The sequence below is a fragment of the Silurus meridionalis genome, chromosome 7 (genome assembly GCF_014805685.1).
Source record: "Silurus meridionalis isolate SWU-2019-XX chromosome 7, ASM1480568v1, whole genome shotgun sequence".
NCBI lineage: Eukaryota > Metazoa > Chordata > Actinopteri > Siluriformes > Siluridae > Silurus > Silurus meridionalis.
In genome coordinates, this window is record NC_060890.1 from 26,957,837 (window position 1) to 26,971,965 (window position 14,129).

Here is a 14,129-nt window from a genome sequence, read left to right on the forward strand (position 1 = left end):
AGTCATTTTTTCAATAATCTATAAGATCCTAAAAAAATGTAGTAGCACAGCAGTAATGCTCGTACCTACCTATAAAAAGCATAAAAAAAAAAAAAAAGTCAAAAGTTAATTTATGCAACCCTGATTAAAAAAAAAGTTGAGATGATGTTTAAATTATAAATAAAAACAGTAATCATTTAAAAATATATAAGCACGGTCTTTATTCGGTCCCTGGTGGTCTAGTGGTTAGGATGCAGCTCTCTCACCATTAGGGAGGCACAAGCCAGTCAAGGGGACTATAGTAAAAATGAAATGTGTATATATTTTATAGTATTAATGTGCAGTTTGTATAAACCCAGCCATTAGGGTTGCACAAGCCAGTGCACTCTTAGTGCTGGTCCCAAGCCCGGATAAATGGGGAGGGTTGCGTTAGTAAGGGCATCCAGCGTAAAAACATGAGCCAAATCAAATATGCGGATCACAAATACGGATGATCCGCTGTGGCGACCCCTAATGGGAGAAGCCGAAAGAAAGCTTAAGCATGTTCTTTATTTACAATATAACATAGAAAACTCATTCTGAATTTGTCTTTAACACGTTTTAAAGTTGGGAAAGGGCCTTGGGAAAGTCAAGTCAAATCAAGTTTATTTCTATTGCGCTTTTCACAAAGGACATTGTCTCAAAGCAGCTTTACAGAATTGAAGAATTAAGGTAAACAACGTGTATTTATCCCTGATAAGCAAGCCATGGCGACTGGGGCAAGGAAAAACTCCCATAGATAGAGTTTACCCCTGTGTAACACATTGGATCCTTTCCACATTGGAACCACGCTACCAGAGTTAAGAAATGTCCCATGGGAGTTGACGCCTTTTCACAAGAATGAATCTATGTACCCTGTATATCTCTATTCTCTTTGTGTTACAGAAGCTTAGACTCTTGACCTTCCCATGAGTTCTATAGGAGACATCTATCGATTTCTGTTCCCCTCTATCACCGTGCATCGCCATCCAGGGACGATGACTCAGACCCTCCTGTGTCGACTCTTCAGGCATACTGACAACTGTAGCAAGAAACTGCAGGAAACAGAAAAACAACCTCTCGTCAATCAAGGGAAGTAACACAACCAGTGTATGGTTGTCCTCCTTCTCCTGGTCTTCAGCCTTGGGGCAGGGATACACACCCAGGTTCATCCAGACAACAACACTTTTTGGCAATATGCTAACTGGACGACTCGGCTACATACCCATGGATCCTGTCATGTGTGTCAACTACTACCTGCTGCTCGAACCACAGCTCTTACACCTAACTCTAGAAATGATCTAAAGGTATACAGAACTATGTTTTTAACAAATTAGTTTTTATAAAGACACCTATTGGCAATTTAAGTGCAACTGCGCCGATGGCATTCGTGAAACTGGACATTACTGCAAATTGCATTTTTTATTTCTTCATATTGTTGTACAAAAACCTGATGTATTGATTACCCATAATTAATAATACTATTCATAAGAGCAGGCATTATGGCACTCATGGACAGTTGTGATACACCAGATTTGATTTGATTTGACCTAAAGAATGGGATTTAATAGAATTGTTAGGTTTTTTAATTATGCACAAACAAAAACGTAACTCTTGGAGAGGTTTCCCATGCGAGCTACGATGCCCATGGTGTCTTTTCCGATCAGGGAAGAACCACACAGCACAAAGAATGGTGCATATGTTCTTCTTTAGTTTATTGCAGGTAAAAGACAAGTGTATATATACACGCTGGAAAAAACCTGCGCTAAAATTGTTCCTGATTGGGTAAGAAGACATAGTAACCAGAGATGTGTGAGTCCAGAAAAAGACTTTGTGTATAACTTATACCGTATACATACTCACATCGTAAAGATCCTATTGATCCTATTTATTTTATATAAAGCATTTCCATGTCTGCCAAAACCCCCTAGAAACAACTGGTTGCTATTAACCCCAGAATGGTCAGGACCTGTATTTGGATGGGGATATATTAGGGCATATTTTCGGCATATTGCCCTCTCTAGTACTGGACCCAATTTAGCACATAGATCCAGGAGCGCAGCTTCAGGAAATCTAACTTGGCTTATTAGCTAGTCATCATCATTGGCCAAGAAATCATCATGGTCCCTGGAGACTCTTCTTCACTCCTTAGTCTGAAATATCCATTAATTACAGTTCCATCATTGATGAGGTTATCATCTGATCACCGATTGAGACTCGATTATTGTAATCCTAAGCCATTGTAGCAGACTAGAATTATTAATTACAGTCTAAATGTATGCCATAATACCTCTGGGTAAAATAATTCAGAAATATAGTTTTAGCTGCTCATACCATACAGGGATGCCATTTCATCGAGTGTTTCCTTGCCGCTGTCAACTACGGCTTGCTTATTAGGGATAAACATATAGAGAATCATGAATGATGTTGAAATGTATATTTATAATGGATTTCTTTCTGTGAAGCAGCGTTAGCACAATGCTCACTGTTAAAATCACATACCCATACCTGCATCTGAATAAACCCATACATGCATCCACATCTGCCATCCTGACAAAAATAAACATGACACAACCAAGAGACCAACACATCTGGAGTCATTTCAAATACACAATTATAATTATTTATGTAAATCAGAATATTATTACACACATGATAATACAAGGAAATAAAAAGTGTGATTCATGAACATACAAGTACACATTCTCCCTCTCTAATATAACTTACAGTGTTTTACAGAGTGAAGAGATGATCTCCAGCATCAAACACTTTCCACATATTGTCTAAAAGTGTGGTGTTATTAACAGTTTCTACATGCTTTATTGCTATATAGTGTCAACATGTAACTAATAATATTGTAATTAAAATGATCTGATTATAAAAAGTAAAGAAATATTATAGAATTTATTAATAAAATGCCAGTAATAAAACACATGAATTGTAAATTAATTCCATCTCATTAATCACATTAAAATATTAATTACTATTTATTTAACAAACTAACACCTTTAAAGACAGGTATGCAAGAAAGTAAAAAGCCTCTGTTTCTGGCTGTAATAGTAAAAAAAAAAAGAAAACTGACATATTATTGAGAAACCACAAAGAAGTGTAAACACCTCTGTCCAGATGTTGGAAAAGTCAAAGTTACTGCTTTACCCCAGACTGTAACAGAGCACTGACACTGCTGACTTCTTATATAAATCTTACATAAATATCTCAATACAGAAATCATTCTTATATTAATGATGGCATAATCAGGGTTATAATCAGTTTATGTTGAAGGTCTGCTGTCTGCTGTATAGATCTAACCTATAAGTGTTAGATCTCATTCTTAACATCATTTAAATCCTGTAGCTTTATCTACATCTCAGTCTAAGGGATTTAATGGAGTGCATGTGTGGTGACATTGGCTCCAGCAGCTCCTGCTAGTGCTGCTAATCCTGCTAACAGCACGCCCCCTGGACCCACACAGAACCCTATAATCCCACCTGCAGCAAAGCCACATGGGATCCCCAGGAGTATCATTCTGTTAGAATGCTGCCAGACACATTTCATCCAGACACAGACCTTTCCTAAGACAGCTCCTGCTAAAGTTGCTAAAAGCCCTATTAACGCTCCCTGAGTGAAATGTAAAACACTATCGGAGCGATTGTTCCATCCATGAAACCCTCCCATAGCGACCACAATGACACAGATCAGGTAGATGTATTGTGGTTGCACTCTCCAGACTGCCAGAACTGTCCTTTTACAGTGCGCTCTTAGTGACTGTGCATAACGAAACATCTGCAGTGTGTAAAGACTGTTCCTGTTATCACACACCATTTTATCAATCTTCTCCAATAGCTCATCAACCTGCTTTCTGTTTGCTCCGTCTTTATTGTTCAGTACATGGAACCTCCCACTACATTCATCTATTAGAGCTGACAATCGTCTGTTTTTTCTGATGAAATCACTGATTGTGTCTTTATCTACCTCGTCTCCATGGGTAAAGAGAGCAATGTATCTCAAAGCTTCCTCACCAAATATTTGCTTAAATAACCACAAGATATCTGACTCCTGCTCAGTGAAGGTGTGTGGTGTTACAATCAGCAGCAGTGTGTGCAGACCAGGAGAAGACTGTTCCACACATCTTTCAATTTCTGCAGTCACATGTTTCTTTGAAAGAGTGGAATGAAAGAAATTTGGAATATCAAACACAGTGATGGCTCGATTTGCCACAGTGGAACTTCGTTTTTGTAACTTGTTGGTGTTTGAGGAAAGGCTTTTTGCTGAGGGAAAACAATCTTCACCCAAAATAGTGTTTCCTGTTAAACTTGTTCCCACACCAGATTTTCCCACCATCAGAAGCCGGAGTTCAGATCCAGACATGTCTTCACTGGAGACCTTCAAACACATGAGGAATATTAAATTAATGAATAATAAAGAAAATCATTATATTTATGTGTATAAGCATATTTTTGAAAGATAAAAATATAGAATAAAGTTAGTTTAAAGTGTTTGGTTTTTAAGTCCAGTGTTTCAGTGCAGTTTTCACTGAGATCTTATACAGTGTGATGAGGAGCAATTCATTAATACAATTATTTGCTACTTTAGTTTGCAAACTTCGTTTGGGCAACCACATGAAGCATACTTCAGATCTGCATCACACATCTATCTGTAAAGTTACATTTTTGTTCAAACAACAACACTAAAGGCCTGTTGCATTCGATCCGGAGGTATGCCAGGGAACCCTCAAATCAAATCAAATTTTATTTGTCACATGCACATACATACATCGTACGACATGCAGTGAAATGCTTATTACGACGGTCCGACATGAGGGAATGGGATGGGAAGAAAAAATAAAACAACGAAAAAGAAGGCAGTTTAATAAAGTATAACACTGTAAGAATTACAGACTGCCTCAATTCAGATTCCACCCTCCGCTATATCAAATTAAGCTCATCTGCAAAACGGCTTCAATTTTACAAAAGTATTTAATATAGTTTGAAATAGAATTTCAGTTGTATCAACCCTAATCAAAGTCTTGATTGAATCTGTCTGGGAGAAGCAGCAAGCCATCAAGGACTATCTCTAACCAAAAGGTATTTGAGACCATGATTATCATTTAAACAATACCCCTTCCTGACCTGCTGGGGGGGCCAGGGCCAGCAAAGGTGTGAATACCGGTGATTACCACCTGCTGACCTCCGACCCCGAGAATGGTATCCCCCAGCCTTTTGTTTCCTCACACATGTCCTATATCTAATTTACATTTAAATGATAAATCCGGTCTATACTTCAAAGGGAAGAACAATATAAAATATCTGGGCAGAGGTTGCTCTGGGTTCTTGCTGACTCCGATGAACCCAAAGTGCTTTGTGTATTTTGTCACTGCTATGCTGTTATAAATTTCTTCATTACGATCTTCATTGTCCTCATCATTTTTTCTTACAACACTATATAAAATAAAATATAAAAATACATAAGGATATAAAGATATATGTATGTGGAGAAAATAAGATGTATATACAGAAAAAATGCGAAAAATGCTTATGCCAGTAAACAGTAAACACTGGAACAGTAAGCAGTAAACAATAGACAATTTATATATATATATATATATAGCAGGGGTGTAGATAAAAATTCAAAGGGACAAGATAGTCTATACATGACGTTCACGTATCCATGGCAATCAGTCACTCACTTGTCACGTCATCATCACGCGCCCTGGTACTGTAGCTCCTTTTTTACAAAGCAGTGTAAGTTGCATATGGTATCCGAATTGTGTTGCACAATGTTTAGTAACTCTGCCTGTTGCTCTTTTTAAATAATTAGCAAGTTTTGAAGGATTTAAAGGATTATAAGGATTTATTATAAAAAATAACTGCTTGGACAAACGTTCACTTTTTTCTTAGTATTTTTCTTAAACTCTTTTATAACGTCTTTTGTTTTAACAAGTGTATCATCAGTGTTGGGGGTAACGCGTTACAAGTAACGTGCGTTACGTAATAATATTACTTTTCTGGAGTAACGAGTAAAGTAGCGTGTTACTTTATAAATGTACACATTATTATTTGAGTTACTTTTTTAAAAAAGTAATGTGAGTTGCTTTTCAGTTAAATTATTTTGCATAAAAAAAACAAATCTGAATTTAAATGAAGGTAGTCAGGTAGAATCGCGCACTCATACGTGCGAGCCGCGGGAACAGAAGCTGGTCAGAAGCGGAGATGGCAAACCAGAGCTTTACATCACTGTGATGGAAGTCTTCTTATTATTGTGAAATAGTGGAGGAAAAGGAGAAAGTAATAATGGTTACATGTAGATTATGTGTTGGTGAAAAGCTCCTGTCAACTGCAAAAAATACCACTTCAAAAAAAAAAAAAACATCTGCAAAGCACAGCACTACAGATGTGGAAGAGAGAGAGCTGCACAAGCTCAAGCCTCAAGCTAAACAACAAAGGCTTGATTTCAGTTCACGTTCACCACCAGGTAAAACAATTAGTTCAACTGAACTCAACAAATTGGTTGCTGCTTTTATTGTTGAGGAGATGCAGCCGCTGCCCACTGTGGAGGTGCCCACATTTCATCATATCATCGGCAAAATCTCTTTGATAGGGACAAGGCTAGGGGGATGTGCTGCCCGATCGCAAAACCTTCACAAACTTTTTGGACAGTGCATATATGGAAATGGAGACAGAACTATAGAAAACTTTTGCCGACTTGGAATATGTTTCCACCACTGCAGATCTATTGACTGCTCAGAATAAAAGTTTTTTGGGTATTGCTGTACACTGGATCGATCTTGTTACTCTGCATCGCCAAAAAGCTGCAATCGCCTGCAGACGATTTTGTGGGAGACACATGTACGATGCCATCGCAGCGGAGATAGAGAGCAAATTCACAGCTCATTTGCTCTTTGTGGGAAGATAAACTGCCACGGTCACTGACGATGGCGTAAACTTTGTAAAAGCGTTCAGAATGTTTCAAGCTGATGATGAAGCAGAGAATGATGTAGACGAGGACGAGGTCATATTTACAGAATTGCACAAAGTTTTCCAGTCAAGTCAAGAGTCTTTTATTGTCATTTCAACCATACACAGTACACAGTAAAAATGAGACAACATTCCTCCGGAACCCTGGTGCTACACTAAACAACAACAAGCTACATAAAGTGCATCAAGTGCAACCTAGTGCAAACAGTGCAGACAAAAAACAGTACAGACAGACAGTGCAGACAGACAACACAAGACAAGACAAGACACAAAACCTGAGATAACGCTGACTAGTATACTCTGAATATACAGTATTGTGCGAGGAGAACTGTAAAAACTATATCTGGGAGTGAATATAAACAGACAGTGTAGTGCAAAAAACAGCAGCAGTCAAGAGGTGCAACAGACAGCATGTAAACATTATAGTGTAACAGTATAGTGTAAGATATCCTTGATCACTAGTCCTAGATTAAGTTGACCCAGAACACTCAGTTCTTGTCTGTATCCTCTCTTCATACGCTTACGTTGTGAGAAAACCCAAACTGTCACCTTTTGGTATGACTAACCTGCGTTTTGTTGCTTCTGCTAAATGAATAACATGACCAGATGTGGAGGTTTTATCGTCAAGCGTTCTTATGTTCTCACAGTATGGTAATATGGATCTTGTTGCCATTAGTAGTTATAGGAATTCTGCTTTATGCTTCTAGAATCACCTTTTTGTATGTTTTTTGTTGACCAAACCCTGAACTATCCTTTTTTTGTGGCATGTGTTACTTTGCTCGTACACACACAGTGGTTCCTGTATCTCTGTTTTAGGCTTATCTCTGCAGGCTCAACATGACCTTGTCTAGTTGTCTGTCCTAACTTTCTATTCTGTTCACACACACACACACACACACACACACACACACACACACACACACCTGGCAGCCCTCCCCTTTCTCTCCTTCACTTTAGAAGTATATCTTCATGTGTAAGACAATAAACTTTGGAACTTCTCTCTGAAAGCCGACTCGTGTGTTTCATTGAGACTTCCCCGTGCACGTAGAAGAGCAAAGATCGAGAGGTAAGGCTGAATTCGGGGGTATCCTGTCCCGGGGACAGAAGGCAATCCTTCCCAAGCGGCAGAGGATAAAACACTTCCTTACATATAGTGTGATAAAAAGTTTAACAAGATGACAGTGAAAGGTATATTCTCTCTCCACATCACCGGTGTGCAGCCCACACCCTTAACCGTATATACCCGAACAACATAGTTACATTTCTGATGGCGAAGGCAGATTGAAAAGCAGTGTACAGAAGTGTGAATGGAAAGTGTTCAGCCTTGTTGTCAAAATTTTGTCGATCATCTGTGGCATCAGAGAGCATGGAGGAATTCAGCAAAAGAAAGTTGCTGGTTCCTTCAACTACAAGGTGGAACTCATTTCATGATGCGCTTAGCAGAGTCACGGACATGCCCTTAGTGGACCTCAATCAATTTTGCACTCGCTTGGACATCAGATGCATTACAGAGAGAGAGTATCAGTTCCTCAAAGAATACTGCAAGGTTCTGAAGCCTGTCTGTATGGCATTGGATATACAGTACTTCAAGGTGAAGATGATTGTTTCTATGGCACACTTTAACCTACCCATGAAATCCTGATGGCCAAAATCTTGGCACTGAAAGATGGCCTCTCTCCTATGATGGCCTACCTCCCAGACCTCATAGCTCAGGTAATCAATATTGTCTTATTAATATTATTATCATTGTAGTTTTATTTCATGTCAAGTTACTTAAATTTCTTTAACACTTTATACAATATAGAGTGTCTCAAAGCAGCTTTACATGGATAACAGGGAAATAATGATTCAATGATGCAAAGAAAATTAAATTTGCTGTAAAGCAGCTCTAAAAAGAAAAAAAAAGAAAAATTGTTTTGCAGGCTATCAAGACACGGTTTAGCTCCATCCTTGACCGTGACGAAGCTTTGCTTGCTGCTGTAAACCTGCCAAAATTCAAGCTGCGGTGGTTGAAACAAGAAAAGACAACATCAAGATAATTCTGGCAGCACAGTGTCGTGCTCTCACCAGTGAGATACCACAGAAAGAGCCACTGCAGTTTCCTGAATGCAAAGATCATGAAAATGACTTTTTCACATTGGCAAAAGAGGAGAATACACATGACGAACAAGCAATTACTGTGGACATGGAGATTTGTAAATACCTGAAATCAGCTGATGTGGGAAATTTACATGATTTCCCGAGGATTTTTAAGAAATTCTTAAAAGCCAACACAGCAACACCATCCAGTGCACTGGTTGAGAGGCAGTTTAGTATTGGAAGTCTCATCCTCACCCCAAAAAGAAACTGTCTTACAGACCAGCGTTTTGAGAAACTACTCCTGCTGCGCTTCAATCGTTACTTTGAAAAAAAAAACCTAGATGAAACTGTGAAATCAGTATTAAGATAATTCTGTAACATTACATTAAGACAATACTTATTTTGCATTGCAGAAGTGATCTAGAATAATTTTTTTTTTTGCATAAACCAAATTTTGTTTTGAGGACCCTTTATAGAAAACAAGAGTTTTGATCTATTGGAATCATCATACATTTGTTTTGGCCATGTGAAATTTTTTTACTTTTAAAGCTGACAGATTTCTGTTTAATGGGTGATGTCATTTGTTCTCTAATATCATCTTATTGTTCTTTTAGAAGTTATTAAACATTTTAAATGTTTAAGACATATATTTTGCCCTAATATAACTTATATCTTAATGCAATTATCTATATTACACTGTTTTCATGCATTACTGCATTAAACACTAGTACAAGAACTTACATTACATTTACATTTGCGGCATTTATCAGACGTCCTTATCCAGAGTGACGTACAAACGTGCTTTAAATCTCTAGTAATTAATAAATCTACACTGGTACGCAAGATTACAAACTTAATATAAATATAACTCTTGAATTCTACAAACTTGGAAAGTGCTAATTTAGGTATTTCAGGAAGATGAAGGTCTTCAGTCGTCGTATGAAGATAGTCAGGGACTCTGCTGTACGGACATCTAGGGGAAGTTCATTCCACCACCTCGGTGCAAGAACAGAGAAGAGCCTTGAATTGTACTTACCTCTCATTCTGAGAGAAGGAGGTACCTGTCGAACAGTGCTGGAGGATCTCAGACAGCGTGGTGCAGTGCGAGATGTGATGAGGTCACTGAGGTAAGATGGTGCTGGTCCATTTTGGCCTTGTAGGCAAGCATCAGTGTTTTGAATCTGATACGTGCAGCTACTGGAAGCCAGTGAAGGGAGCGCAGCAGTGGGGTGGTGTGGGAGAACTTGAGCAGATTGAACACAAGTCATGCAGCTGCGTTTTAGATCATTTGCAGTGGATGAATAGTGTTCAGGGGAAGACCTGCCAGCAGAGAGTTGCAGTAGTCAAGTCTTGAAATGACAAGAGACTGAACAAGCACCTGGGCAGCCTATATGGACAGAAATGGTCGAATCCTTCGGATGTTATAGAGAAGAAATCGTCAAGAACGAGCAACATTAGCGACATGTGGAAAAAAAGACAGTTCATTGTCCATAGTTACCCCGAGGTTATGAGCAGTGGCTGAAGGGGAGAGCAGAGAGTCATGAAGTGTTATTTGGAGATCTTGACCTGGAGATGAATCACCTGGGATGATCAGCAGTTCTGTTTTGCTGGGGTTGAGTTTAAGTTTAATGCTGAGATCCGAGCGGAAGCTGTGGTATCTGATGGAGGAAAAGAAAAGATGAGTTGAGTGTCATCTGCATAGCAGTGATAAGAAACCCCATGTGAGGATATGACTTCACCAATGGAGTGGGTATAGAGGGAGAAAAGGAGGGAACCAAGTACAGGGCCTTGTGGGACACCAGTGGTGAGTCTGCACAGGGCAGATGTGGATCCCCTCCATGTTACCTGGTATGAGCGACCTTCCAGGTAGGAAGCAAACCATTCTCATGCTGTTCCGCAGATACCAAGGCTCTTGAGGGTTGACACAAGTGTCTTGTGGTTGACTGTGTCGAATGCTGCTGAAAGGTCCAGGAAGATAAGTACAGATGACAGCTTGGCTGACCGAGCAGCATGCAGTTTCTCAGAAACAACCAAAAAGGCCGTCCCTGTGGAATGTGCCGCTTTGAACCCAGACTGGTTCAGATCATGGAGGTTGTTCTGTGAGAGATAGACAGACAGTTGTTTAAAAACATTGCGTTTCAGAGATTTTGAAAGAAAGGAGAGAAGTGATACCGGTCTGTAGTTGTTGATGTCTGATGCATCCAGAGCAGGTTTCTTCAAGATAGGAATGACCCTTCTCACCTGTTACACCTGTAAGGCCTGAAAGAGATCAAGCTTTAACCAGGTAAGAAAAAGTAACGCAGAAGTAACGTAACGCATTACTTTCCATAAAAAGTAACTAAGTAACGCAATTAGTTACTTTTTTGGGGAGTAACTCAATATTGTAATGCATTACTTTTAAAAGTAACTTTTCCCAACAATGCTTATCAAAACCCTTCAAATAAGAATAAAGATAATGTTGAAATGAGATTTTACAGCATGTTCAACTCTGCCAATTTTACATAATATCACGTATGTGTCACGGTATGTACACGGAGAGAAGAGGACGACGAATAGTAACATTAAAGATGTAATTTTAATAATAAGGAGCAGGTAAATCACACATACATACAACGCAGTAAAAACGTTACCCGACACTGAGTGAAGACAGTGGTGATGAGTATAAATAGAGTCCGGGTGAACAGACAGGTGAAGACGGGACACAAACATGGTGGATGACGGGGTGCAAAGGATGATGGTAAATGTAGACCGGTGAATGAGTGTAGATGACAGGGAAAACGTTACAGTATGCTGATAGAAACAATCTTTATTTTATGGGCTACTCTTTCATTATTGCACTAATTTTACATTTTTATGTGTTGTCAAAAATGAGCAAGAAACAGACAGCCTCGGTTTTTCAGAGCAGATTCAGGATTTTACACAAGAAACTTTACAGGTGAGATCAGATGTGGCTTTTAACACCTGGCTGCTATTGCATTTTTTTTTTTTTTTACATTTTATAATGTATAATCTATTAATACACAAGTGCTTGTAGGATTATATATGGACCAATCATAAAAAATGTAATTAGTAAAATATAGAAAAAAAAATTTAACACATTAGTATGATGAACAACTGCACATTGGCTGTTTATTTAACACTTGTGAGGTTGCTCCTTGTTCCCCTTCAGGAACTCGAGCTGCGTCGAAACGCTATGGGAACGCCCCTGCGTGACCGCGCTCTGAACCACGTGTGTAATCTGACCAATAGGCGTTTGGAACGTGACGTCATCAGCGGGCGACGTCGCGTAAACAGGAAGCTACAAATGGCTGCGAGATGGACCAGACGCTAGCTTTCTGCTCGTTCAGGTAAGCGCTGTTTCGCTGTGTTTTCTGGTCGGTGATGGCTGGCAGACAGGGTTTCCGTGGCGCGTGCATCCGTGTCCGCGTTTTATTACCGGTAAGGATTCGCATGATCGGTGCGTTGTTTGCCTAGGAGTGGAGCATGCACAATCGGCTCTCGAGGGAGTTGATTGCTCTCATTGTAGCCGCATGGCTATGCACACGCTTCGCTCCCGGAGAGCGCTCTTTGAGAGGAGCTCTCTCCCTCGCGGCTCCGGTCCCGCTCGCCGAGGCAAAGCGGCGCCGGCGCTCGTGGGGCTCGCAGGCCGATTTAGCGGCCGAGTTGGAGTCGGATGAGTCCGCTTCAGCTTCGTCGGCTGAATTGAGCTTCGGCTCTATTGGGGAAGCAGGCCCGATGGCTGCTTCTTCTCCCGGTACGAGCAGCGCGGCATTACATGTCTCTCTCTCCGAGGAGGGTGAGCTGATGGATGCTAGCGAGCCCGTGGAGCCCTCTCAGCCTGTGCTGTACGAGGAGCTCCTCGAGGTCGTGACACGAGCCGTTGCTAAGCTGGATCTAGCTTGGCCGGTGGAGCAGCAGAGACAGCGCGCACCCAGTAAGCTGGATGAGCGTTTTCTGCGTCCTGTGTCGCTTCCTCGGCGCCGGGGCCTGCCGTTTTTTCCTGATCTGCACGCCGAGGTGTCCAGTTCTTGGGAAACCCCATACTCAGCGCGTGCTTCGCCACACCACTCCTCGATTTATGCGATTGTGGTTGGGGCTAAGGCGTGCGGCTATGGGCGATGCCGCGTGTCGAAGAGGCGCTAGCTAGCTACCTCTCCTAGCGTGGCATCGTCGCTAAAGGCTCGGTGTTCCCTACTAAACCGCTCGTGCTACATCGGCTTTAGTGGGGAAGGCTTACGCGGCAGCGGGTCAGGCTGCGGGATGTCTCCACACCATGGGTGTGTTGCAGGCATACCAGGCTGACCTGCTGCGTGACTTGGATGAGGGACTTAGCTCCGGGGCCACCGACATTAAGGAGTTACGCCGCTGCCGACCTAACCCTTCGGGCCACGAAGCACACGGCGCGGGCCGTTGGTCGGTCCATGGCGGCCCTGGTAGCCACAGAGCGGCATCTGTGGCTCACCCTGTCCGACCTCCCGGACAAGGATCGAGCTGTGCTCTTGAGCGCACCGATGGCTCCTCCTGGTCTGTTTGGTGGCCGTGGCGGCGGTCGTGAACAGGTTTCAGGAGTCTAAGAAGCAGTCGGCGGCGTTTCAGCAGTACCTCCTCGCCGGTCACGTGGGGCTGGTCGGCGGCAGCCCCAGCCTGGTCCTTCCGGGCACCGCGAAGCTCAGAAACAGAGCGTCGCCACCCGGTCTCCGCGGGCGGGTCCTAAGGGTCCCAGGCGTCGCTCTGGGCCCAAGAAGGAGCGGGCTGACCTGAGGGTCACCCTCGGCTCCAGCAAGCGGGCCGTGGTGCGGAAATCCTGGCGATTTTCGGTCGAGGGGGCGGAGTTCGCCTCACGCTACGGTGCCCGTCCCTCCCCCGCACCACCAGGAGGCCGGGCCGTGGACTCTGCCACAGGATGTGCTTCAGAGCGCGGCCGCCCTCCAGCGGTGCCTCCCTCCACCCAAAGTCTCGATGCGGATGGGGAGCCCGCCGCCTCTTTCAAGGTGTCTTCAGCTGCAGGGCCCCGCCCAGCTGCTCTGAGTGGGTCAGAGGCCAGTCCCGAGGCTGGTTCCCTGAGAACTTTCTGGCAGC

General features: G+C 42.0%; 1 protein-coding gene across 1 annotated transcript; it reads right to left on the bottom strand.

Moving 5' to 3' along the window:
* Positions 1–2,656: 2,656 nt before the first annotated feature.
* LOC124388494 (GTPase IMAP family member 9-like) lies at positions 2,657–10,572 on the bottom strand. The gene is made up of 2 exons (XM_046853182.1): positions 10,549–10,572; positions 2,657–4,380 (listed from the first exon to the last, which is right to left on the bottom strand). Exon 2 carries the CDS (start codon positions 4,363–4,365, stop codon positions 3,379–3,381), a length of 987 nt encoding a protein of 328 aa, XP_046709138.1. The 5' UTR covers positions 4,366–4,380; positions 10,549–10,572; the 3' UTR covers positions 2,657–3,378.
* Between the last annotated feature and the right edge of the window lie 3,557 nt (positions 10,573–14,129).